This window comes from Mustelus asterias, chromosome 12 (genome assembly GCF_964213995.1).
Source record: "Mustelus asterias chromosome 12, sMusAst1.hap1.1, whole genome shotgun sequence".
In the NCBI taxonomy this organism is placed as follows: domain Eukaryota; kingdom Metazoa; phylum Chordata; class Chondrichthyes; order Carcharhiniformes; family Triakidae; genus Mustelus; species Mustelus asterias.
In genome coordinates this window covers 7,774,405-7,797,282 of record NC_135812.1, presented here as the reverse complement: position 1 = coordinate 7,797,282, position 22,878 = coordinate 7,774,405, and the positions used below count along the sequence as shown (strand labels likewise).

Genomic DNA, 22,878 nt, shown 5'->3' with positions numbered 1-22,878 from the left:
GCATGGACAAGTTGGGCTGAAGGGCCTGTTTCCATGCTGTAAACCTCTATGACTGTAAGTGTCCTGACCTGATGACCTGCATCCTACAATCTGAAAAGAAGTGGCTGCATCAATAGTGGATAGTTCTAATCTTCCAAAATTCCCTCGACTCTGGAAAGGTCCCAGTGGATGGAAATCCACAAGGTAACACCTCTGTTCAAGAAAGGAGGGAGACAGCAAGCAGGAAATTAGAGGCCACTTTAACATCTATTTGGGTAATAGATAGAACCAGTTCTTAAGGCTGTGTGATAGCAGAACACTTAGAAAACCATGATATAATCAGATGGAGGCCACATGGTTTTGTGAAAGGGAAGTCATATTTGGCAAATCTATTAGAGTTTGTTGAGGATGTAACAAGCAGGGTGGATAAAGGGGAACCAGTAGATGTAATGTTTGGATTTCCAAAAGACATTCAACATGGCGCCACATAAATGGTTACTGCGCAAGACAAGAGCCTATGTTGTTGGGCATGATATATTAACATGACTAAAAGATTGGCTAAGGAACAGCAAACGGAGGGTCGGGACAAGTGGCTCAAAGAACAAAGAACAATGCAGCACAGGAACAGGCCCTTCAGCCCACCAAGCCTGCGCCGCTCATGTGCCCACTCGACCATTCTTTTGTATCCCTCTATTCCCAGTCTGTTCATGTGGTTATCAAGATAAGTCTTAAACGATCCCAGCATGTCCGCCTCAATCGCCTTGCTTGGCAGTGCATTCCAGGCCCCCACCACCCTCTGTGTAAAATACGTCCCCCTGACATCTGTGTTGAACCCTGCCCCCCTCACCTTGAATCCGTGACCCCTTATGTTCGTCACCTCCGACCTGGGAAAAAGCTTCCCACTGTTCACTCTATCTATGCCCTTCATAATTTTGTACACCTCTATTATGTCGCCCCTCATCCTCCGTCTTTCCAGGGAGAACAACCCCAGTTTACTCAATCTCTCTTCATAGCTAAGACCCTCCATACCAGGCAACATCCTGGTAAACCTTCTCTGTACTCTCTCCAAAGCCTCCACGTCCTTCTGGTAGTGTGGCGACCAGAACTGGCCGCAGTATTCCAAATGTGGCCTAACCAACGTTCTATACAGCTGCAACATCATATGCCAACTTTTATATTCTTGCCCCGTCCAATAAAGGCAAGCATGCCATATGCCTTCTTTACCACCCTCTCCATCTGTGCTGCCACCTTTAAGGATCTGTAGACTTGTACACCCAGGTCCCTCTGTGTATCTATACTCCTGATGGTTCTGCCATTTATTGTATAGCTCCCCCTTACATTAGATCTACCGAAATGCATCACTTTGCATTTATCGGGATTAAATTTCATCTGCCATTTCTCCGCCCAATGTTCCAGCCTATCTATATCCTGCTGTATTCTCTGACAATGTTCATCACTATCCGCAACTCCAGCAATCTTTGTGTCATCTGCAAACTTACTGATCACACCAGCTACATCTTCCTCCAAATCATTTATATATATCACAAACAGCAGAGGTCCCAGTACAGAGCCCTGCGGGTCACAGGTCACTAGTCACAGGTCTCCAACCGGAAAAAGACCCCTCCACTGCTACCCTCTGTCTTCTATGGCTAAGCCAGTTCTCCACCCACCTAGCTAGCTCACCTTTTATCCTGTGAGATTCAACCTTTTGCACCAGCCTGCCATGAGGGACCTTGTCAAACGCTTTACTAAAATCCATATAGACGACATCCACGGCCCTTCCTTCGTCAATCGTTTTTGTCACCTCCTCAAAAACCTCAACCAAATTTGTGAGGCATGACCTCCCTCCTACAAAACCATGCTGTCTATCGCTAATGAGATTATTCAGTTCTAAAATGCGCATATATCCTTTCTCTAAGAATCTTCTCCAACAACTTCCCTACCACGGACGTCAAGCTCACCGGCCTATAATTACCCGGGTTTTCCTTGCCACCCTTCTTAAATAACGGGACCACATTTGCTATCCTCGAATCCTCCGGGACATCACCTGTGTCCAGTGAAGAGACAAAGATTTCTGTTAGAGGCCCAGCAATTGCATCTCTCGCCTCCCTGAGGAGTCTAGGATAGATGCCATCCGGCCCTGGGGATTTGTCTGTCTTAATGTTTCCTAAAAAACCTAACACTTCCTCCCTTGTAATTGAGATTTTTTCTAACGGGTCAACACATCTCTCTGAGACGCTACCAGTCAACATGCCCCTCTCCTTTGTGTATACTGATGCAAAGTATTCGTTTAGGATCGCTCCTACTTCCTTTGGTTCTAAGCATAATTCCCCTCCTTTGTCCCTGAGAGGTCCGGTTCTTTCCCTAACAACCCTCTTGTTTCTAACGTATGTATAAAATGCCTTAGGATTCTCCTTAATCCTGTCTGCCAAGGACATTTCGTGACCCCTTTTTGCCCTTCTAAGTTCCTGTTTGAGTTCTTTTCTACTTTCTCTGTATTCCTCCAGTGCTCCATCTGTTTTTAGCTGCCTGGACCTCATGTATGCCTCTTTTTTCTTTTTGATTAGACCCATAATTTCACTGGTTATCCACGGCTCCCGAATCCTACCTTTCCTATCCTTCCTCTTTACAGGCACATGCCTGTCCTGCAGTCCTATCAACTGCTCCTTAAAAGACTCCCACATGCCAGATGTGGATTTACCCTCGAACAGCCTCTCCCAATCAACAGCCATCAAATCCTGCCTAATCAGGCTGTAGTTAGCCTTCCCCCAATTCAGCTCCTTACCCATAAGACAACACTCATCTTTTTCCATTACTATCCTAAAGTTTACAGAATTGTGGTCACTATTTGCCACATGTTCCCCTACTGCAACTTTGATGACCTGACCGGGCTCATTCCCCAGTACTAGGTCCAGTATAGCCCCCTCTCTAGTTGGACTGTCAACATATTGTTCCAAAGAGCCTTCCTGTACGCATTTTATAAATTCTTCCCCGTCCAGGCCCCCAGCCCTAAGCGATTTCCAGTCTATGTGAGGGAAATTAAAGTCTCCCACTACAACAACCCTATTTTTTCTGCACCTGTCCAGAATCTTCTTACATATCCGTTCCTCAACTTCCCGTGGGCTGTTGGGAGGCCTGTAGTATACCCCCAGCATAGTGACTGCGCCCTTCCTGTTTCTGAGCTCCACCCACAGTGACTCGTTACCTGACCCTTCCAAATTGTCCACCCTCTGTACCGCTGTAATATGCTCCCTAACCAGCATTGCTACTCCCCACCTCTCCTCACCCCTCCTCTGTCTCACCTAAAACACTTGTACCCCGGAATATTCAGCTGCCAGTCCTCTCCTTTTAACCAAGTCTCCATCACTGCAGCCACATCCAAGTTCCGCGCAAGCATTAAGGCTCTAAACTCGTCTGTCTTGCCCGTGACGCTCCTTGCATTGAAGCAGATGCACTCCAGACCTCCCGGCCCACTGAGGTCATCCTCCCCCAGAATGCTCTTCCTCTTAGATAGCCTTGTCTTGGCCCCAACCTCGTCCCCAGCCTCTATGCTTATTGACCTATTGTTCTGATCCCCACCCCCGTGCCGCATTAGTTTAAACCCACCCGAACCACACTAGCAAAACTCCCAGCTAGGATATTCGTGCCCCTCCAGTTTAGGTGCAACCCGTCCTTCTTGTAGAGGTGCCATCCTCTCTTAAAGACCTCCCAGTGATCTACGAATTCGAAACCCTCCCTCCTGCACCAGTCCTTTAGACATGCATTCAGCTGTGCAGTCTCCCTGTTCCTAGCCTCACTAGCACGTGGCACTGGGAGTAGTCCAGAGATCGCTACCCTAGAGGCCCTGCTTTTTAGCCTACTACCCAACTCCCTGATCATTTTCAGGTTGGCAGTTGCAACTGGTGATGTGCCACAGGGTTCAGTGCTGGGGCCTCATCTGTTTATAATCTATATTAATGACTTGGATGAAGACACCGAGTGTATTGTTGCCAAGTTCGTCGATTATACAAAGATGGATAGGAAAGCAAGGTATGAGGAGGACACAAAGGGATGTAAATAGGTTAAGTGAATGGGCAAAAGTTATTTGGCAGATGGTGTATATTCTGGCAAAATATGAGGTTGTCCACTTTGGTGGCAAGAATGGAAAAGCAGAGTATTGTTGAAATGGAGAGAGACTGCAGCTTGTTGCGGCACAGCACAGATCCACAAGTATCCTTGTACATGAATTACAAAACATTAGCACACAGATACACATAATTATATGGGCAAATGGAATTTAGGCCCTTGTTGCAAGGAGAGTGGAAAAGTAGGAAGGTTTTGCTACAACTGTACAGGTCGTTTATGAGAACACATGAAAAGGCTTGCAACAAAGTCTCGCGTAAGAGATTAACCTGCAAAATTAAAGTGCATGGGATTGGGGTAGTGTATTGGGATGGAAAACTGGATGGCAGACAGGAAAGAAAGGGTCGGAATAAACAAGTCTTTTTCCAAATGGCAGGTAGCGACTAGTGGGGTACCTCAGGGATCAGTGCCAGTACTCCAGCTGTTCACTATATATATTAATGATTTAGATGAGGGAACTAAATGCAATATCTCCAAATTTGCAGATGACACAAAGCTGGGTGGAAGGATGAGCTGTGAGGAGGATACAGAGATGCTACAGTGTGATTTGGACAGGCTGAGTGACTGGGAAAATGCAATGCATGTGCAGTATAATGCGGATAAATGTGAGATTATCCACTATGGTGGCAAAAACAGGAAGGCAGATAATTATCTGAGTGGCTATAAGTTAGGAGAGAGGAATGTGCAATGAGATCTGGCTGTCCTCATACACCAGTTGCTGAAGGTAAGCATGCAGGTGCAGCAGGCGGTAAAGAAGGCAAGTGGTATGTTGGCCTTCATAGCGAGAGGATTTGAGTACAGGAGGAATAATGTGTTGCTGCAATTATACAGGGCCTTGGTGAGGCCACACCTGGAGTATTGTGTGCAGTTTTGGTGTCCTTACCTGAGGAAGGATGTTCTTGCTCTCGAGGGAGTGCAGCGAAGGTTTTCCAGACTGACTCCAGGGATGGCAGGACTGACGTATGAGGAGAGGTTGCGTCTGTTAGAATTATATTCACAGGAGTTCGGAAGAGTGAAGGGGGTGGTCTCACAAATATCAAAAATACCTACTGCTCTATCACCCGCCCACACTTTGGTAAATCAGACCACAAGGCTGTGCTCCCGCTCCCGGCTTACAAGCAAAAATAAGTTGAGAATCTGTCAAAGAAAGTCGTGCAATGTTGGTCTGAGAAATCAGATGATCTCCTACGGGACTGCTTGGAGTCAGTGGACTGGTCAGTATATAAAAACTCTGCGACCAGCCTGAACGAGTTCGCCACTACAGTAACTGACTTCATTAGTAAGTGTACAGAAGACTGTGCGCCAAAGAAGCAAATCCGTGTGTTCCCCAACCGGAAACCGTGGATGAACAGGGATATCCACTGCTTGCTGAAGTCCAGGTTTGAGGTGTTCAAGTCAGGCTTCACTGACCTATACAAGAAAGCCAGATATGGTCTAAGGAGATCCATCAAAGATGCCAAAAGAGAGCACCGGACCAAGCTAGAGTCCCAGGTTAGCCACACAGACTCCCGACAAGGTCTGCAAGACATAACAGGCTACAAGATGAAGGCATGTAAAATCGCTGGCACCAATGCACACCTCCCTGATGAGCTCAATGCATTCTATGCCAGTTTTGGGCAAGAGGCCAGCGAGAGCATGCCCTCCACTCTGGAAGCCCTGGATGAAACTGTATCTGGAGTCACCATTGCAGATGTCAGAGCAGCTTTCTCGAAGGTCAACCCACGGAAAGCGACTGGCCCGGATGGGGTACCTGGACGAGCACTCAGATCCTGCGTGGACCAGCTGGCGGGGGTATTCGCAGACATCTTCAACCTCTCTTTACACCAATCTGAGGTCCCTACCTGCTTCAAGAAGACAACCATTATGCCATTATACCAAAGTAAAGCCAGGCAGCGTGCCTTAATGACTATCGGCTGGTGCCTCTGACATCCATCATAATGAAGTGCTTCGAAAGTTTAGTCATGGCACAAATCAATTCCGGCCTTCCAGATTGCCTGGATCCACTACAGTTCGTCTATCGTCACAACAGGTCCACAGCAGACGCCATCTCCCTGGCCCTGCACTCAACCCTGGAACACCTGCACAACAAAGACATCTATGTCAAACTCCTATTCATAGGCTACAGCTCAGCCTTTAACACCATTATTCCTACGAGACTCGTCTCCAAACTCCATGGCCTGGGGCTCGGCTCCTCCCTCTGCAACTGGATCCTAGACTTCCTAATCCACAGACTGCAGTCAGTAAGAATAGGCAACAGCACCTCCTCCACGATCATCCTCAACACCGGTACTCCACAAGGCTGTGTTCTCAGCCCCCTTACTATACTCCTTATACACCTATGACTGTGTGGCCAAATTCCCCTCCAACTCGATTTTCAAGTTTGCTGATGACACCATCGTAGTGGGTCAGATCTCAAACAATGATGAGACAGAGTACAGGAATGAGATAGAGAATCTGGTGAACTGGTGCGGCAACAATAATCTCTCCCTGGATGCCAACAAAACGAAGGATATTGTCATCAGTTTCAATGGGGACGAAGTAGAAAGGGTTGAGAGCTTCAAGGTTTTAGGTGTCCAGATCACCAACAAACTGTCCTGGTCCCCCCATGCCGACACTAGTTAAGAAAGCCCACCAACGCCTCTACTTTCTCAGGAGACAAAGGAAATTTGGCATGTCCATTACGACTCTCACCAAAGAAAGCATTCTTTCTGGTTGTCTCACAGCTTGGTATGGCTCCTGCTCTGCCCATGACCGCAAGGAACTACAAATGTCGTGAATGAAGCCCAATCCATCACGCAAACCAGCCTCCCATCCATTGACTCTGTCTACACTTCCCGCTGCCTCGGAAAAGCAGCCAACTTAATTAAGGACCCCACGCACCCCGGACATTTCTCTCTTCCACCTTCTTCCATTGGGAAAAAGGTACAAAAGCCTGAGGACACATATCTACCGACTCAAGAACAGCTTCTTCCCTGCTGCGATCAGACTTTTGAATGGATCTACCTTGCACTAAGTTGATCTTTCTCTATACCCTAGCAATGGCTGTAACACTACATTCTGCACTCTCTCCTTTCCTTCTCTATGAACGGTATGTTTTGTCTGTATAGCACGCAAAAAACAATACTTTTCACTGTAGGTTAATACATGTGACAATAATAAATCAAATCAAAACAAACCTCAGCATTAACTCCAGTAATTAGCCCACCACCGAAGTCAGACTTACCAAGCTATAATTTTCTGGCCTATCCCTCGCACTCTTTATAAAAGATGGCACAGCACTTGCAGACCTCCAGTCCGATGGTACCTTGCCTGTATCAAGTGAGGATTGGAAAATGATCCTCACAGCATCTGCGATTTCCTCTGTGGCTTCCTTGAGCAACCTGTGATCTTCTGTGAACTGGGAGCTTCCTTTTCTCTGACACCAGATTATCGTACAATTCCCACTGGATATTCTGGCCTTCTGAGATCTTCGCTAAACTCATATTGCATTGCCCTGCCTTCCATTCTGCCTCCAAAAAGCCTTCCCTGTTCCCAGGGAACATCTTCCCTGCAGATGTTCCCTGCATCAGCATTGGTGCATTGGCCATGCTAAATTCTCCCTTGGTGTACCCGAACAGGCACCAGAGTGTGGCAACTAGGGGATTTTCACAGTAACTTCATTGCAGTGCTAATGTAAGCCTGTTAGGATGTAACTGGTGACAACTTTGTATTGGATGTAATGTGACCAATGGGAACAAGATGTAAGGGTCAGCTGACCCAGTAAAACATGGAACCAATTACAGAATGATGTAATAGTCAGCTGACCAACTGACTCACTATAAATAAGAACCTGTGTGGAAGTGTGGGGAGCTTGGAGTGGCCCAGGGCGAGGCCCCAAGTTTGGAGCAATGATGTTTCTTTATTAAACCCTTTCTTTGATTCATAAGTTGGAGTAAGTTTTGTTGTATTTTCGTATCTGCATTTTTGAAGAGTTCCTTCTGATGAAGCAAAGCCTACTTGCGACACTAATAAATAGACTTTAAAAATAAGTAACCTCAACACTCTCTGACGCTGCGACTTAATTGTGATCTAACCAGAACATTGAGAGTCTTCTCATTACATGTTGCATGATCTAAGGCTGTTCACCATTTCATCCCTGTACTTGCTGAAATGTGTCTTACCACTGGTGATCACTCTGCCATGTTATTATAATGATATGATGCCTTGGACTCATTTACTGTGCAATACACAAGGCAGCAATCGCTCACAACACTTGTGGGCTCATTTATTAAGACTAGGCACATGGGAACAGTTATACGTTGGGTATAAAGCTTAAAGACATCTGAGCAATGTGCTTCTTTTTGTTAACCAAATAAATTAAATCAGCAAACTGTGGGATACAGTCTGTATGTGCTCTGATCAAAGCAAAAGCAAACTCATGATTGATTCACCAGACACACTTTCCTTTTAGTGATGTCATGCTGATATCCCTTAAAGGCAGATTGCAACAAATATTGCATGACAGGTAAATATTGGTCATTTCACCTTGAGGGAGAGAGAGCGAGAGAGAGAGTGTGAGAAAGAGAGAGATAGAACAAGGGATAGACAAAGAGAGGGAGACAGAGAGAGAGAGAGACACACAAAGGGAGACAGAGAGAAAGAGACAGACAGACAAAAAACAGAGACAGACAGGGGAGAAACTAGGAAAAATAGAGGGAGTAACATAGAGAGAGAGAGCAAAACAAAGGAGAAAGAGAGAGAGTGACAGAAGGGAAAGACTTGGGGCGGGGGACGCGAGAAAAATTCCAAGTGTCAAGCTAGCGTGAAAATGGGAGATTTGCAGATCCGTTTTTGGGCGAGTTTTATTCCCAATCATTATGCACTTAGTGCATTAAAAAATGGGCTAGACTGTTTCTAGCTACTAAAGGCAGTGGGCAGGGCTTAACTTGCCAGCCAGCTTGCTCTAGCAGCAGAAGGAGCAATTGCGCGTGTGCAGACTTCTGTGGCTCCACATGCGCTATTGCTACAGAGAGGCCTGACAGACAGAGAGAGCGAGAGGCCTGTCAGACCCCTGCTGTTGCAGCCAGCCTCAACCCAGCCGCTCGTCCCTCACAATTGCGGGGGCCTGCGGACGATCAGGCGCCCCTGCACTGCCTGCCCGCCGCCCGCAATCGCGCCCCTCTCTCCACACCGATCACATGCAGAGCAGCAGCGAGTCCCCCCACCAATCGCAGGCAGAGCAGCAGTGAGCTCCATCCTCCCTCCCTCACCGATTGCAGGCAGAGCAGGAGCGCCCCCCCCCCCTCCCCATCCCCGATTGGGCCACCCTGGCTTGGCCTCGCCTCCTTTAGGCCCTGGCCCCAGCACTGCCTGGTGGGCACTGCCATAGTGCCCAGTGGTCAGTGCCTAGGTGCCAGGCTGGCACTGCCTAAGGGGCACCCCCCCCATTGCCCTCGACCTTCCCGGGGGTCTCAATGGCCTCCGGTTCTGCCAGTGCGGCCAACACGACAATTCCTGTTCGTGGATGGGCAAATGTTTTCCTCGCCGGAGAGATCCTCTCCCGGCGAGGCCAGGAAGGCAAGTGAGCGTGGACGATTGTGTCCCGGGCTCGCTAATCCCATGCAAATCATTGTTTAAATAAATGATTCAGTCTCTCGCTGGAAAAGGGCGTGAGGCTGATCACGCTGGAAATCCAGTGCCAGTAAGATCGCGAGAGCCGAGAAATTGGGCGCGATCCCGATTTCCCGACTCTCGTGCAATTTTACCGGCTCGCTCCACTCATCGATTGACGGGACGAACCGTTAAAATCGCGGCCTTGGAGTACACGGAGCAGACAGAGACCGGAAGAGCAAAGAGACTGAGATACGGAGAGGAATTGAGAGAGGGAGAAAAACACAGAGACAGAGGGCGGAATTTTCCCATCCCACCCACCACGGGAACCGTAGCGGGCAGGACACGGACCATACAAAGGTCCATTGACTTCGGGCGGGATTTTCCGGTCTTGGGCCGAGCGCAGCCCGAAAATCCCATCCTCAGAGTCAAAATATTAAAGAGGAGAAGATTGAAATCGAGGGAGAGAGTTTTATTTTGTAAAGCAAGCAGTAAGAGAGAGACCGAGTAACAAAGAGACCAGGAGAGCATAAGAGATTGAAATAAGGAGAGATAATGTAGGCTAAGGAAAAACAGAGGAGGAAAGACTGAGAAGTGGTGAGTGAGACAAAATGAGAAAGAGGGTTAGATTGAGATAGGAAGAAAATAGAGTGGGAGGGAGAGAGAGCCTGAGTAAGCAACTGTGTCCTGAAGACCTATTAGCAACCCATTAATAGCTTTTAGCAATATCAAAATTGCAAGCATGAAATGGAAAGATAGGATATACATCCTCTCGAGGGAACTGTCCAGCCCTCAGTGCACCACTAATTTTAAAACATTGGGCCGATTTCTAGAAGTGCTACTTTCTGTTTAATGAGATAAGGCAGTCTTACCAGATGTAAACATTGTGTCTCTTTGGCCATTTAGCAAAATATTTTTTTTAAATAACATTGATTTTAAACATTCTTCCTCCTAACTGCTTCTGAATGATGGAGTCCACTTGTCATCCAGTCTTTAGCCACTCTTTGTATGGAAGTTAATAGTGAGAATGATTGATTTGATTCATTATTGTCATGTGTATTGGTAAACAGTGAAAAGTATTGTTTCTTGCGTGCTATACAGACAAAGCATACTGTTCATAGTGTACATAGGGGAGAAGGAAAGGAGAGACGTAGTGTTACAGTCATAGCTGGGGTGTAGAGAAAAATCTATTTCATATAAGGTAGGTCCATTCAAAAGTCTGATGGCAGCAGGGAACAAGCTGTTCTTGAGGACGCTGGAACAAAGGGAAAAGTTGGGATGGTGGGAGTGAGGATAATGTGACAGAAGGAAAGGTCAGGATAGTGGGAGTGAGGATGGTGACACAGGGATTAGTTGGGAAAGTGAGAGTGAGGATGGTCGGACAGAGGGAAAGGTCAGGATCGTGGGAATGAGGACACTGGGATAGAGGGATAAGTTGGAATAGTGCGCGTGAGGATGGTGGGACAGAGGGGAGATTGTGGCTGAGTTCACTCTTGCCTCTGATGTCTGATGATTCAGAGGGTTGTATGGTAACAGGAGAGATCTCTGCTGGTCTCCGCACACCCTTGTTTCCAGCAAGCAAGAGCTAGTGACCTGATGAAGGAGCGGCGCTCCGAAAGCTCGTGATTCCAAATAAACCTGTTGGACTTTAACCTGGTGTTGTGAGACTTCTTACTGGGGAGTTTCAGGCAGGTCACAGGGCAGAATAATATATCACAGATACAGGAAATCTGAAATAAAAACAGAAAGTGCTGAAAAAACGCATCAGCTCTGGCAGCATCTGTGGAGAGAGAGAAAAAGAATTATCGTTTCAAATCGAATAATCTTTGGAAGTCTGAAGAGCATCTTTCACTGAGTCGATGACCCTCCAACAGCAGCTGATGTTTGTCTCAGAGTGTGCGTTTTTTTATTCATTTGTGGGACACGGGCGTCGCTGGCTGGGTCAGCATTTATTGCCCATCCCTAGTTGCCCTTGAGAAGGTGGTGGTGAGCTGCCTTCTTGAATCGCTGCAGTCCATGTGCTGTGGGTTGACCCACAATGCCATTAGGGAGGGAATTCTAGGATTTTGACCCAGCGACTGCGAAGGAACGGCGATATATTTCCAAGTAAGAAGTCTCACAACACCAGGTTAAAGTCCAACAGGTTTATTTGGTAGCAAATACCTGTTGGACTTTAACCTGGTGTTGTGAGACTTCTTACTGTGCTTACCCCAGTCCAACGCCGGCATCTCCACATCATGATATATTTCCAAGTCAGGATGGTGAGTTGCTTGGAGGGGAACTTGCAGGTGGTGGTGTTCCCATGTATCTGCTGCCCTTGTGCATCCTGGGAACAGTCCGTACAGCACAGAGTTCTGCTCGGGGTGAACCTGGACAAATACCACCTCATCTCTCCCCAGACCTTCTTTGCAAAGGCACATTCCACAAGGAGTTTGGCGATGGTCTCTACCCCATGATCGTCATCTGAATTAGCACTGGGATGAGGAAGCTGGGCTTGCCCACAGCATGCTGCATGACTGTGGGAGGCAGACTGGCTCTCACTCCATTAACCGCACAGAAATGCAAGGGCTTATTCCTCAGGACCAGGCTCCCAGCACAGACCCTCTCTCATTGGGAGCAGGGACTGGGAGGGGTTGGGTACTGAGGCCCAAGGGGCTGGGGTTCCTTTTGCGTCTTTTAGAATTTCCTGGCTGGTTTATTTTGGCAGGCAGATCAGGTGCAGAAAGGTTCCTAACTCGAGAGCAATCACGTATCTCGAATGCAGCCTTGCATCGTATCCGCACTGGAAAGCGGCTGATGCGCAGAGAGATAAGCTGGAAGTTTATTCAGTAAAACTGAGACTGTTTGTGGATGGCAGGTGAAAGATAAGAAAGTTCCTGCTGGATTTCGAATAGTGAAAAATGATGGATCTGAGCTTCCTGTAATCTGTGTAAAAGGCTGGATGAGATAATGGGGGTGGGGGTGAATTGGCTGCTAGATATTATCAACACTCTCATTGTCAGTGTCAGTGCTCAGTGCTCAGCTGGGAATTAATGTTACAGCACCTTCTCTATATACCGTGTGTGTATCATAGAATCCTACAGTGCAGAAGGAGGCCGTTCAGCCTATCGGGTCTGCACCGACCACAATCCCACCCAGATCCATAAGACCATAAGACACAGGAGCAGAATTAGGCCACTCGGCCCATCGAGTCTGCTCCGCCATTCAATCATGGCTGATATTTTTCTCATCCCCATTCTCCTGCCTTTTCCCCATAACCCCTGATCCCCTTATTAATCAAGAACCTATATATCTCTATCTTAAAGACTCTCAATGACCTGGCCTCCACAGCCTTCTGTGGCAAAGAGTTCCACAGATTCACCACTCTCTGGCTGAAGAAATTCCTCCTCATCTCTGTTTTAAAGGATCGTCCCTTTAGCCTGAGGTTGTGTCCTGTGGTTCTAGTTCCTATTCCCGTAACCCCATATATTTACCCTGCTAATCCCCCTGGCACTAAGGGGCAATTTAGCATGGCCAATCGACCTAACCTGCACATCTTTAGACTGTGGGAGGAAACCGGAGCACCCGGAGGAAACCCGCACAGACGCGGAGAGAATGTGCAAACTCCACACAGACAATGACTCGAGGTCAGAATTGAACCCGGGTCCCTGGCGCTGTGAGGCAGCAGTGCTAACCACTGTGCCACCGTGTCACCTGTCAGTGTGTATGTGGTGTGTGTGTGTGTGTGTGTGTAACTGTGTGTGTCTGTGTAACTGTGTGTGAGTGTATGTGAGTGTGTGGCCAATTTGGACACATTACTGGAGATATTGTCACATGACCTTCCACCTCCAGACTGCCAAGTTTCCCCTATCTCTGATATTTTTACAACTAAAAAAATCATCCACAGGACATGAAAGGGGAAAAAGGTACCAGTTTGTTTTACATCGATGTGCTGCGTCCTCCCCAGTTGCTCACCGCTGGGTCCAGGACATTAGTCTTTCTTTAAGTGCCATTGAAAAGTGATCTCTGTTGTAGGAAAGATGGTGGCCAATTTCTGCACAGCAAGATCCCAGAAACAGCAACAAAGTCAATGACCAGATCATCTGTTTTTAGGTGTTGGTTGAGGGATAAACGTCAGTTGGACACCAGTGAAGCGGAGAGGGGGCGGGCTCTTCCCACCTCTTCTTTCAAATAGTGCCACGTTGATCCTTCAGGGCCACAGCTGGGACCTCAGTTTGATACTTCAGCTGCAAAGCAGCACTTCTAACAGTGCAGCACCCCCTCAGTACCACTGAACTGTGTCTGGCTAGCAGCAAAACTGTGCACTGTGTATGTTGTTACATTTCCACAGGCACCAGCGAGATCATTTGTAGGTAATCTGGTGTAAATTGTAAGTGGATATAAATCTATAGTGATCAAGTTACATTTGTTAATCTTTCTGTGTGTGTGTGGGTTGTGTGTGTGTGTGGGGGGGTGGTGGATGTGAGTGCGTGTGGGGTGTGTGGGGATGTGTGGGTGTGGGGGTGGGTTTGTGTGGGGATGTGTGGGTGCGTGCGTGTGTGCATGTGTGTGCGTGTGTGTGTGCGTGTGTGTGTGGGTGTGTGGATGCATTTATGTGTGTGTGGGTGTGTGGTTGTGTTTATGTGTGTGTATATGTATGTGTGGGTGTGTGTGCGTGTGTGTGGATGTGTTTATGTGTGTGTATGTATGTGTGTGTGTGTATGTATGTGTGTGTGTGTATGTATGTGTGGGTGTGTGTGGATGTGTTTATGCGTGTGTATGTATGTGTGTGTGTGTATGTGTGTGTGGATGTGTTTATGTGTGTGTGTGTGTGTGGATGTGTTTATGTGTGTGTATGTATGTGTGTGTGTGTATGTGTGTGTGTGTGTGTATGTGTGTGTGTGTGTGTGTGTGTATGGATGTGTTTATGTGTGTGTATGTGTGTGTAGGTGTGTGTGTGGATGTGTGTATGTGTGTGTGTATGTGTGTGTGTGTGTGTGTGTATGTGTGTGTGTATGTGTGTGTATGTGTGTGTGTGTATGTGTGTGTGTTGATGGGTCTCAGAGGCATCAACCAGCAACATCTGCTGGGTCTCACAGCTGGCCAGCAGAAGCAAGCTGGAAACTTGTGGAAATAACACTGCTTAGTTACAATGGTTATCCCCATCTGAGGAAGCAGCTGATGGTTACAAACCCTTGACCTCCTATCTCAGCGGTTTGCGACATTCCCCCCCCAATCCCGCTGGCCAGTACCCTGCCTTGCATCCAAAATAAACATCTAAACCTCTGCTACCCATTTTCAGACTCACCACTCCCTGTTCACCCATCACCCTTGCGCTCACTGGCCCACATCAGCTCTCAATCCAGTCACTCATCGATTTTAAATTGTTGTCTTTGTTTGCAAATCCCTCCATGTCCTCACTCTCCTCTGTCTATCTCGAAACTTCCTGCCTCTTGCAGGATATCTCTGCTTTTCCGGTTCTGGCTTCTTTTACACCCGGTTTGCATCGATCCCTGATTGGCAGCTCCCCCTAAGCTCCCTGGCTCTACACCAGCGATGGGCAACCCAGGCTGGTGAGTGGGGGCCGCATGAGAGGCGCCTCCTTCATCTCAGTGAGTCACAAGATTGAAATCGGGCTTGTTCACTAACCACGACTCCATGAATAAGATTAAATACATTTAATACACGCTGAATATTTCATAACGACTTAAAGTTTTAAAGTTTATTTATTAGTCACAAGTTAGGCTTACATTAACACTGCAGTGAAGTTACTGTGAAAATCCCCTCCTGTTTAGGTACACTGAGGAAGAATTTAGCACGGCCAATGCACCCTAACCAGCACGTCTTTCAGACTGTGGGAGGAAACCGGAGTACCCGGAGGAAACCCACGCAGACACAGGGAGAATGTGCAAACTCCACACAGACAGTGACCCAAGTCGGGAATCAAACCCAGATCCCTGGCACCGTGAGGCAGCGGTGCTAACCACTTATAGAAAATGCTTAATCATTTCTATATTCATAGAACTGTCATCAACTTCAAATGGTTAAAAGGAAAGAAATATTTTTGATTGGGCACAGAGGGAGCGCACGGCTCTCACAGCCAATGTCGTGAGCAATCAGCACACGGCACTTCACTCGCCCTTGCTTTACGTGCGAATCACTTCACTCAGACCGGGTGTTAGCAAAAACAACACGGACAGGAATCAGCGGAATGTGGAAACACTGAATGTGGGTAACAGTCAGCAAATGTCTCGTGGGGCCGCATGTAGCCCCCCAGGTTGGCAGATTGTCCACCACTGGTCGAAACTCTGAATTCCCTTCAAACTTGCTCTCCCTCTCCTTTAAGACACTCCTTGAAACCTACCTCTTTGGCCAAGTTTTTGGTCCCCCATCTCCTTAATATGGTTCAGTGTCAAATTGTGCTTGATAATTATTCCTGTGAAGCATTGAGGTGAACTCTCTTTCCCTCTTCCACCTTCTCATTGCCTTGTGTTCTCTGATCTTGCAGGTATGATCCTTACAGCAAAGTCCTCTCCCGTGAGTTCTATGATCACCAGGCGATGCAGGCAATCAGGAAGGACGCAATAGCCACAGCTGCAAAGGCAAAGATGTGGGGCCTGATTCTGGGAACACTTGGGCGACAAGGATCCCCCAAGATCCTGGAGGTAAGCGGAGCGCTGCAAAAGCTGTGCTTTGAAATATCTAATAGAAACCATTCACCTGGTACTATTGAGATCAAAGCACTCCCTGAACCATCCTTTGATCTTCAGGTTTATCCAAATCTACTCAAATATGCAATGTGTGTCGAGTTTGTCCATTGGATATCCAGTTGGGCACTGAGTTCTGAGGGTTAGATTACAAGAAGTGATGTAAACTGTATATAACTATCCAATATGCAACGAACAGGGGTGATTTAATTGGCTTTTTCAGGATTTTGAAATGGATTGATAAGGGAAACGGAGAGGATCATAGAATTATAGAATCCTACAGTGCAGAAGGAGGCCATTCAGCCTAACGCGCACATTTTTGGAGTGTGGGAGGAAACCGGAGCACCCGGAGGAAGCCCACACAGACACGGGGCGAATGTGCAAACTCCGCATAGACAGTGACCTGAGGCCGGAATCGAACCCGGATCCCTGGCGCTGTGAGGCAGCAGTGCTAACCACTGTGCCGCCCATGCCACCATTTTAGTTGGGGAGTTCAGAAAAGGCGACAGCACCTTAAAATCCATGCCAGGTCTTCCAGGGGATCAGTTCAGTGGCATTTCTTCATGGAAATGTGGTAGGAGTGCAGATCTCCCACAGATTCTCGCTCAATTAATAATGTCAAATCTGGTATTGATAGATATCTGCTTGGTACAACAGGATATGGAGTCAAGGTGTGGAACAACCATGATCTCATTGCATGGTGAACTAACCTTGAGGGGCTGAATGGCCTCCTCCTGCTGCAACATTCCTAAAATAGTGACAGGACAACCCAAGGAACAATATTTTGATCCATTTTGGCCAGCAGTGTGCCTCTGTGATCACTGCCGGATGCCGGAAACTGCATTCCTGCCAGCGTTTGAGATCCAATTTATAGGAAGCATTCCCGGAGGGTGGTTTGGAGTCGGGACATTCTGAATCCAGATCCCTTGGAAGCGACAACATCTGTGCCTTAACAGCATCAGGTTAATCATGAGTTATAGCCCGTGTGACACAGTCCAGCTTTCAAAGAATCTTCCATTAAAATTCAATGACAGACTGGAAACGGTAAAATTGAAAATCATTGTTCATGTATCACAGAGAAGTGATTAAAAAGCTGAAAAGGAGGCCATTCGCTCAACATCAGTTGAACGGATCTCTGAACTGATTGTATAATTGCTTTCGGAAGTCCAATCATTCAGGGTTCACGGAAGCCGACAGTTATTACAGCACAGAAGGAAGCCACTCCAAAGATGTGCGGGTTAGGTAAATTGGCCATGTTAAATTGACCCTTAGTGTCAGGGGGACTAGCGAGGATAAATGCATGGGGTGATGGAGATAGAGCCTGGGTGGGATTGTGGTCGGTGCAGACTCGATGGGCCGAATGGCCTCCTTCTTTACTGTAGGGATTCTATGATTCAGCCCGTCATGTCTGCTCCTGGCTCTCTGAATGAGCACCTCGTGCCATCCATTGAATAGAATTCCTACAGTGCAGAAGGAGGCCATTCTGCCCATCAGGTCTGCACTGACTCCCCAACAGAGTATCTTTCTCTCCATTCTATTCCCGCAACCCCACAAATTTACCCTAGCTAATCCAACTAACCTTTACATCTTGGGACACTAAGGGGCAATTTAGCATGACCAAACCACCTAACCTGCGCATCTTTGGAGCGTGAGAGGAAAACGGAGCACCCGGAGGAAACCCACGCAGACACGGGGAGAACGTGCAAGCTCCACACAGACTGTGACCCAAGCCGGGAATTGAACCCAGGTCCATGGCACTGCGAGGCAGCAGTGCTAACCACTGTGCCACCGTGCTGCCCAGCAATCCTTCAAGGAATCTCCTGTGGGAGCGTGCAGTTTTATTTTTGGAGTTTCTCAGTGGCAGAACAGCCGGGATCTTTAACTCGCTTCCCACCTCTCTGGCTGTCAGCCTGAGTCCTGGCAGAGGAAGCCAGATGCCTGTCCACCTGCCAAAAAACAAGACGTCTCTGGATCTTTCTTTTCTGCACAAGAGCTTTTGGAAAAAGAAACGGGGAGGAAAGGGAAGGCCTGAGTTTTGTTCATTGTCCTGTGATAGTTTGGGCCGTTAATGTTCCTTGTTTTTCCTGTGGATGATTTTTCACTCTTATCACACATTTGCAGTCTGTACCACACTGGGGCCGATCTCGAGGAAAGGTCAGTCAACGTGAAAGAGATCTCTCCTTTCCCTCTTTGTTTTTGTACAGCCGCCAACACAGAAAGTCCTGCAGGTTTTGCCTTCAGGGTTGAACACCAGGAGACGCACTAAACCATCTGCAGCATCTGTTGTATCTGCACGTTTGTTTCTGAAATGAAGCCTCATAAAGGTCTTGTTTCTCTTTCTCCCTTTCTGTGTTTTTCTTGCCTCCAGATTTTACTATTCCAGTGCTCCCCTGGATGTCCTTCTACCTTTTATCCTTCATACATCCTCAATGCAGCCAAAATTCTGCCTCCCCTGTCCTAACTCACTGTCCCACTCATCCATCACCCCTTAAACTCACTGGCCTATTGGTCCCTTGGTTAAGCAACCTCTGAGATTTAAAATTCTTCTCCTTGTTCTGAAATCCCCATCTCGTTTCCTCGCATACCACCATCTCTCTAACCTCCTCCACCTCACAACCCTCTGAAATATCTGCGTTCCTTCAGCCCTTATCTCTTGCACAACCCACGTTTGAATCTCTCCACCATTAATGGCCGTGCCTTCAGCTGCCAAGGTCCCAAGCTCTGCAATCCCCGCTCCAAACTTCCCCACCTCTCTTTCCTTCTTTAAGACTCTCCTTAAAACCTACCTCTTTCTTCGTATCTTCTTATCTCAGTGTCAAATCTAGTTTGATTTTTATATTACGGGACATGGGTGCCATTGGCTAGGCGAGCATGTATGGCCCACTTCACTCCTGTGATGTGCCATCAGGCAATAAACTGGGTTAGCGGAGATACATAAAGACAAATTGAATGTTGTTGGTGACAGAGATCACCTCTTGATTTAGGAAAGCACTCTATGGAACTATCAGGGCCAATGTGATCTCCTGGACTAGTTTTGATCCCCATGGGGTTGGAATGGGCTTGCCAATCATGATTGAATGTATTCCTGGAAGTTTCATCACATGACTTGCCCTCACACTCCAGCCATTAGTTGGCCAACACGTCCACCCTTGTGACGTACGGCCTTCCTACACCAATTGGAAGGCACAAAGACTCATTGCTCAATTGAATGATGCTTCAATACCAGTCCAGCACCCTCATGTCACTCTTTCTGCAGCCCCTCACCCCTGTCTTCACCAGACTGTCGGCAACCCAGAGGGAAGAGGCTCACAGCCTCCTGAGGAAGTCTGTTCCTCGATCGTCCACACTACCCGTGAGCCCATCACCTGTGAGGCACATCTGGAGACATAGAGGTTTACAGCATGGAAACAGGCCCTTCGGCCCAACTTGTCCATGCCGCCCTTTTTTTTTAAACCTCTAAGCTAGTCCCAATTGCCTGTATTTGGCCCATATCCCTCTATACCCATCTTACCCATGTAACTGTCTAAATGCTTTTTAAAAGACAACATTGTACCCGCCTCTACTACTACCCCTGGCAGCTTGTTCCAGACACTCACCACCCTCTGTGTGAAAAATTTGCCCCTCTGGACCTTTTTACATCTCTCCCCCTCTCACCTTAAACCTATGCCCTCTAGTTTTAGACTCCCCCACCTTTGGGTAAAGATATTGACTATCTCGCTGATCTGCACCCCTCATTATTTTATAGACCTCTATAAGATCACCCCTCAGCCTCCTATGCTCTAGGGAAAAAAGTGCCTGTCTATCCAGCCTCTCCTTATAACTCAAAATTCTTTGTGCACTCCCTGCCAGTAAACAATACGCACTATCTCTTTGGTCTCCTTGTTGGTGAGCTTTCCATACAGCCTAATTGAGACCCAGGAAATGCTTGCAGGCTGTGGAATGTAACACGTGCAACGAGGACAAACATGACAATCATACTGTGTACACTAAGAGTCGAAGTTTCAAAGTTTATTTCTTAGTGTCACAAGTAGTCTTACATTAACACTGCAATGAAGTTACTGTGAAAATCCCCTAGTTGCCACACTCCGGTGCCTGTTCGGGTACACTGAGGGGGAATTTAGCATGGACAGTGCACCTAACCAGCACATCTTTGGAGTGTGGGAGGAAACCGGAGCACCCGGAGGAAACCCACGCAGACACGGGGAGAACGTGCAGACTCCGTACAGACAGTGACCCAAGCCGGGACTGGAACCTGGGTCCCTGGTGCTGCAAGGCAGCAACGCTAACCACTGTGCCACCGTGCCACTCCAAACAGCAATAAGGACAATTTATATATTTTAATGTTGTGTAATGTCCCAAGGTGTTTCATTGGAATGGCATCAACAAAAATTTGACACAAAGCCAATGAAATGAACAGTCAGATAATTGCCGCTTGGTAATACAGAATTTGAATGTTGCGGTATAGAAAGAAATGTTGCTGAAGCTTCTGGCCTTGCACTCATCAGGACAAATACTAGAATGCAAAATTTCACCCGATTGGAACAATTTATACTACAGGAGAAAAATGTGCTGATTGGTCGACAAGTCAATTCTGATTGGCGGAATTATTGCTATGGAGAAAGCAACAGGGAATATCGTGGTAATTTTAGAAAGTCACAAGGCTTGAACATGTTCCTTTTGTTTGCAGAGCATCTGCGTTTATCACTTCTAGCAAGTGTAACTGAGCCGTGTTACCAGCTCAACTGATTATCTAACATTGGTTGTTAGTGCAGCTATCGGCGCACTCAGCATTGTTCAGCAAGTGCTGCCCAAACGCGGAATCACAGTTAACGGGAGATGTGTTAACAGCTAAGCACAGCCTGGGTGAGCACAGTCAGGACTCTGCCTGTGAACAACAGCTGAAGGAACATAAAAACAGAAAATGCTGGAAAAACTCAGCATCTGTGGAGAGAGAAACAGAATTAACGTTTTGATTCCGAATGACTCTTCTTCAGAGCTGCTTGATTCGATCAGCCAGTTGTTGGGACGTACTGAAATTTGTACGTGGCTTTGCTCAGTTGTGTGGTGGGCGGAATGTCTTTTTTCTCTGGTGATCTGGACACCTAAAAAACTTGAAGCTCTCGACCCTTTCCACTTCGTCCCCATTGATATAGACAAAGGGATCTTCTCCACTACGCTTCCTGAAGTCGATAATTATCTCCTTTCTTTTGTTGACATTGATTATTGTCATCGCACCATTTCACCAGATTCTCTATCTCTATCTTGTACTGTGTCTCGTCATTGTTTGAGATCCAACCCACTATGGTGGTGTCATCACCAATAACCTGTGCTGGTCCCCCCATGCCGACACTATAGTTAAGAAAGCCCACCAACGCCTCTACTTTCTCAGCAGGAAATTTGGCACGTCAGCTATGACTCTCACCAACTTTTACAGATGCACCATAGAAAGCATTCTTTCTGGTTGTATCACAGCTTGGTATGGCTCCTGCTCTGTTCAAGACCGCAAGGAACTACAAAAGGTCGTGAATGTAGCCCAATCCATCACGCAATCCAGCCTCTCATCCATTGACTCTGTCTACACTTCCTGCTGCCTTGGCAAAGCAGCCAGTATAATTAAGGACCCCACGCACCCCGGACATTCTCTCTTCCACCTTCTCCCGTCGGGAAAAAGATACAAAAGTCTGAGGTCACGTACCAACCAACTCAGAAACAGCTTCTTCGATGCTGCTGTCAGACTTTTGAATGGACCTACCTCGCATTAAGTTGATCTTTCTCTATACCCTAGCTATGACTGTAACACTACATTCTGCACTCTCTCCTTTCCTTCTCTATGAACGGTATGCTTTGTCTGTAGAGCACGCAAGAAACAATACTCTTCACTGTATGTTAATACATGTGACAATAATAAATCAAATCAATATCAAATCATCAGCAAACTTGAAAATCGAGTTGGAGGGGAATTTGGCCACACAGTCATAGGTGTATAAGGAGTAGAGTAAGGGGCTGAGGACACAGCCTTGTGGGGCACCGGTGTTGAGGATGATCGTGGAGGAGGTTGCTGCCTATCCTTACTGATTGCGGTCTGTGGATTAGGAAGTCTAGGATCCAGTTGCAGAGGGAGGAGCCGAGCCCCAGGCCATGGAGTTTGGAGACGAGTCTTGCAGGAATAATGGTGTTAGAGGCTGAGCTGTAGCCTGTGCGCAGTAAGATGTCTCACAACACCAGGTTAAAGTCCAAAAGGTTTATTTGGTAGCACAAGCCACAAGCTTTCGGAGCGCTGCCCCTTCATCAGGTGAGTAGGATTTCTGTTCACAAACAGGGTATATAAAGACACAAACTCAATTTACAAAACAATGGTTGGAATGCGAGTCTTTACAGGTAATCAAGTCTTAAAGGTGCAGACAATGTGAGTGGAGAGAGTGTTAAGCACAGGTTAAAGAGATGTGTATTGTCTCCAGCCAGGACAGTTAGTGAGATTTTGCAAGCCCAGTCAAGTTGTGGG

General features: G+C 47.2%; 1 protein-coding gene across 2 annotated transcripts in view; it reads left to right on the top strand.

Annotated features, from left to right (window-relative positions):
* The window catches only part of dph1 (diphthamide biosynthesis 1), a 682,474-nt gene that overhangs the window by 495,212 nt on the left and 164,384 nt on the right, over positions 1-22,878 (top strand). For both annotated transcript variants that reach the window (XR_013499073.1, XM_078224668.1), the window contains exon 8: positions 16,178-16,334. Coding sequence is in view for 1 of the 2 variants with exons in the window: in XM_078224668.1 (XP_078080794.1) it covers positions 16,178-16,334 (157 nt within the window). In the remaining variant the exon portion in view is untranslated. The remainder of the gene's footprint in view (positions 1-16,177; positions 16,335-22,878) is intronic.